The sequence below is a fragment of the Sprattus sprattus genome (genome assembly GCF_963457725.1).
Source record: "Sprattus sprattus genome assembly, chromosome: 9".
NCBI lineage: Eukaryota > Metazoa > Chordata > Actinopteri > Clupeiformes > Clupeidae > Sprattus > Sprattus sprattus.
The window spans coordinates 3,856,013-3,861,012 of NC_137928.1; the positions used below are offsets into that span (position 1 = coordinate 3,856,013).

Genomic DNA, 5,000 nt, shown 5'->3' on the forward strand with positions numbered 1-5,000 from the left:
TCGAACGTGCTCAAACTTATGCAAATGAGGAGCGATTTTTCTCGTCTTTGACGGTTTGAAAAATCACTAGTCCAGTCTATTTCCACACGCTACACCACGCCCACTCAAAGCGATGGAATTTGATCGCGTCGCTCAGATCGCTTGAATGGATCTGCACCGTAAGGCAGACTGGCCTTCTCACTGAGGCGAACGGTAGAGTGCTGGCTTTCCTCGAAGCATAGATGTGCCATTAATTCTCTGAGTTTATATTAATTAAATGTTATAACGTATGTGCTTCTCAAACAGACTGCTGAAGGAATACACAGATCTGTGCCATTGCAACATTTAGTGCTTTCATATGAACAGACAGATGAAAACAAATATATCACATACATTCACATTCATTCATAAAACTTTTTTTTTAAGAAATTTATGGGACAGAAATTTGCCTGTGGAATCATCGTGTAAAAAAATATATATATATACACTCTGTCTCTAAAACAACTGAGCCATGCTGCTTCATCCCAGATTAGTCAGCCTGTTCTGTTCTGCTATGCTATGCTATGCTATGCTATGCTATGCTATGCCATGCTATGCCATGCTATGCTATGCTATGCTATGCTATGCTATGCTATGCTATGATATGCTATGCTATGCTATGCTATGCTATGCTATGCTATGCTATGCTATGCTATGCTATGATATGCTGAGTTAAAATGAATTTACAGTCCAGGTGACAGGTGTGTCGCACGACTAAAATGAAGAAAGTCTTGCCAATTTGTCACCAGCGACAGACTGTGAAAGCCCACAGGTGCTGCGCTGTCACCAAACCCTTTTCATCTCGGTTGAGTGACACTTTAATTCACCTTCAGCTTCCCACCACATACATATATTCTCGCCCACAGTAGCACACAGTTCAGGACATGCCAACGGGTCTGAGAGAGGGAGCGACACACTTGTGTGCGTGTGTGTGTGTGTTTGTGTGTGTGTATGTTGGCCCACTTACGATCATTAGAGGCCACTCTGTGGCTGAGATGTAGTCGTGGGGTCCATGCATGCTGATCTCAACTGGAGAGGAAAGAAGAAGGCAACAGTTGGATGGGGACCATTAAAGTCATGCTTGAGGGGGATTGGGAGCTACTGTTGATACGGACTGCTGTTAATCACTGCTTCATTGAAATGAATCCACACACTCTAAATCCTTCATGAATAAAGGAAGTTACAAATGTTTTTCTTCAATATGAAAGGCAAATCAAAGGTATAAAAAATTACTATGAGAATATCTTTTTCTGTGCATGAAGCTGGTGTCGAAAGTAGCACACTACCAGTGCATTAGACATGGCCTACCCTAAGCTATGCATGGCATGGCTATTTGCACATACTGATGGTGAGTGTGAGTTTGTCTAATGTTGATGGCTGATTGATTGGTAATATTGATGGTTGGTCCTTACATTCAGCGTCCCATTTGGCGTCTGCTGGGGGCTTCTCTGAGGGGCCCTCCTGGATGTGTGTGTGTGTGTGTGTGTGTGTGTGTGTGTGTGTGTGTGTGTGTGTGTGATGGTTGGTCCTTACATTCAGCGTCCCACTTGGCATCCGCTGGGGGCTTCTCTGAGGGTCCCTCCTGGATGTGGATGATGAACATGTAGGGGGCATCCTCCCAGGTGCGCGCCACTGCATAGTGAGGCTGCCAGACAGGTCAAACCACACTTTTCAACACTTTTCAGCACTTTTCATCACTTTTCAGCTCACATCAAGCAGCATCTGAGATTTGCCAGGATTCATTTAATGTTAATAAAAATGCTCTCTTGTATTTCTGCTACGTGTGTGTGTGTGTGTGTGTGTGTGTGTGTGTGTGTGTGTGTGTGTGTGTGTGTGTGTGTGTGTGTGTGTGTGTGTGTGTGTGTGTGTGTGTGTGTGTGTGTGTGTGTGTGTGTGTGTGTGTTTGTTGTGTGTGTGTGTGTGTGTGTGTGTGTGTGTGTGTGTAGTGTGTGTGTGTGTGTGTGTGTGTGTGTGTGTGTGTGTGTGTGTGTGTGTGTTTGTTGTGTGTGTGTGTGTGTGTGTGTGTGTGTGTGTGTAGTGTGTGTGTGTGTGTGTGTGTGTGTGTGTGTAGTGTGTGTGTGTGTGTGCGTGTGTGTGTCCGAACCATCAGACTTTGACTCATAGAGCCATTTAGAGAGAATGAGAATACAACTGAAGCACTTTTTCCTCACAGTGTGAGAGAGAGAGAGAGGGATAGAAAGATAGAGAGAGAGATGGAGAGAGGAGAGGGAGAGAGAAAGGGATAGAAAGGGAAACCGGGTGAGAAAGAGGAGAGAGAGAGAGAGAGAGAGAGGGATAGAAAGAGAGACAGAGTGAGAAAGAGAGAGAGACGGAGAGAAAGAAAGAGGGGTGGGTGAGTGCAGAAGATGATTCATTTAAGGAAAGAGAGAGAGAGTGAGCGAGCGAGGGACTGAAAACTAAATTGAGGGCACTTACCATTATGTTGTGGGCTACTGGAACCGCCTTCTCTGTTGGCTTGGTCGCCACGCTGACTAAGGCCTTGGCTTCCTCTTTGACCGCAGGCTCTTTCTTAGGCTCTTCATCTGGTACTTTTGCACTCTGGAAAAGAAACATCTCATGTCAAACCATTGGAACAGAGTTGCATTAAAGTCTGTTCCAGGAACAGTGAGAGACTGGTATGGCGTTTGTGTACACCATTTGCCTCGCTCCTTACTTAAGCAGGTACATGGTGTGGGATAAAATGTATATTATGTTTCTCATTTAATTAATTAGGTTAGTATAGTATTCCATAGTATAACATGAATTGAATTGGTAACTTAGTGTGGCCATGTATTCTGTTTGACCTAGTACCACTCCAGTTGTCTGTAAGTCATTTTGACCACAATGGCACATTTCTAAGATGAGTATGGCGTCAGATTAATGTTTAGCTTTCATCATCCTGTGATGCAAAAGGAATTCCCTGGCAGACCCATGAATGAACCAATCGATTTCCACCATGCCCAGTTTCTCATCTGAGGTTTGGTGCTTCAATAAAACCAAGCCAATGCTTGGTAGTCAGCAAAGGCATAAAGACCACAGACATTTCCCACTTCCCTGTGATGCAACTGGTATTCTACTCTTCCCATGGAAGGACAGCGCAAGACAACTCCATCCCAACTATAGTCTTAACCCTTAGAAGTCCCCGTGGGGATTATGGAGTTTTTTGTAAGGATATGTTTAGATTTTATTTAAATATAAAATGTTAAAATACTACATTTCTTTTACTCTCATGTTATTATTGCTGAGGTCTTCTAGAGTATAAGCATACATGCCACTTTTGCCTCAATGTTTTTAGTAAGGGGAAATATACAAAAACATCAAGGCATGTCAGACTACATAAAAAAGACCTTAGACTCAAGGCAACCCCCATCATCTCTTCTGACCACTACCACAACCAACCAGCAGGGGCTGCTGTTGCCCTGTCAGACGCATTAACACCATTGGCATACCACCCTGCCACCTGTGCCAAATTTAGCTCATGGGACCATGGAGACCCAGCCAAAGGCTCCAACTTTGGTTCCCATGTTGATGACCTAGAAGCCCTACTCACTGTGTGGCTTTGCCTCTCAGTGGGGCGACAGTGGTACAGGAGGTAGAGAAGTCGTTTAGTAATCAGAAGGTTGTTAGTACGATTCCCTGTCGAAGCGTCCTTGAGCAAGGCACTGGACCCCTAATTACACTCCTGATGTTCAGTGTGCCATCAGTGTAAAATGTGTATACATCCTTGTAAGTCCCTTTGGATAAAAGCGTCTGGTAAATGTAAATGAAGCAGTGTAGCCACAGGCACTGGAAGAGGAAATTAATGATAAAAATGAATGGACAGACCCCATAACACTAAAAAAGGCTGATCTGTAACCGGAAGTTCTGCTCGTAGAATAAAGAGCCAATCAGATTGTCGGATGAATGTGTAACTGACGTTTCGCCTACACACTTTGGAGTCGCACATGTCAGGGCGGCAGCCTCATATAAGAAAGCAGCCCCTAGATCACATGTGTCAAATTCAAGCCTTTTAATCTGGCCTGCCAGCTCCTCAGAATGTTGCAAAAAGTTCCATTGATTTGAATGAGCAACGGTGAAATTGTATTTGGTTTGCCTAATCTTTCCCTCAGGATTAATAAAGTATCCATCTATTTATCTATCCGAGCTTGTCTGCCGAGGCCGCTGGTATGGCGATTGCACCACAAATACGGCAAGTCCCACAATGCACTGTCCCCGCGTTGGTAGCATGTCACTTTAGGGAGCGCTTGCCCCACTGTCCGGCTGTCGACTTACAACCTTACAACCATTTTTTTTATTTGGGTTTATTTGAGTTTGACACCCCTGCCCTTGATAATCACACATTCACACAAGTGCCTGCTCCTCTCACCTCTGCAGGGTGGACCGTGTCTGTGTTTGCCTCTCTCCTCTTCCGCCCGCCGTTTTCTGGAGACTGTGAAGGAATAAATAGAAAAACATGGACGGTTTTATTTACACGCAACTCCTGGGCTCTAAATAAAAAGACCTTTGGACCTAACAGTGTTGGCTTATTTGACTTCCTATAGGAGAGCAACCATGCAGTGCTGGGTAGGTAGGTGGTTTCCCTGTGTAAGAAAGGTGGCGCTTGTATCAGATCAGGTTTTATTGGCCAATTTAGTTTGCACAACAAGGAATTTGTCTTGGTGCAGTGGCTCTCAGTGTGCTTACACATATTTCACAAAATATACATCACAACACAAAACAATACAAACGTGCAAAACAACAGTGCAAAACAATACAACAGTGCAATGGTCTAACAGTCCAGTTATATCTTCGGCTGTTACATTTTGCCTGCAAATAAAGTCCTCCGACAACCAAAAAATTGTAGGAAGCATTAAAATTTGCCCCAAAGAATTATTATTACCAACACAATACTCCCTAGGTCTCACAAGCACTGGAATTATATTCGTGGCCATGACTGCTGATGTCATAATGAGCCTAGACGCCATGATGTCATGACCGTGTCA

General features: G+C 44.1%; 1 protein-coding gene across 1 annotated transcript in view; it reads right to left on the reverse strand.

Moving 5' to 3' along the window:
• The window catches only part of LOC308370475 (transmembrane protein 87A-like), a 37,278-nt gene that overhangs the window by 29,194 nt on the left and 3,084 nt on the right, over positions 1 to 5,000 (reverse strand). Inside the window, exons 6-9 of the mRNA XM_080845128.1 lie at positions 4,385 to 4,447; positions 2,455 to 2,577; positions 1,552 to 1,663; positions 986 to 1,047 (exon numbers count right to left, since the gene is read on the reverse strand). Coding sequence (XP_080701254.1) covers positions 986 to 1,047; positions 1,552 to 1,663; positions 2,455 to 2,577; positions 4,385 to 4,447 — 360 coding nt within the window. The remainder of the gene's footprint in view (positions 1 to 985; positions 1,048 to 1,551; positions 1,664 to 2,454; positions 2,578 to 4,384; positions 4,448 to 5,000) is intronic.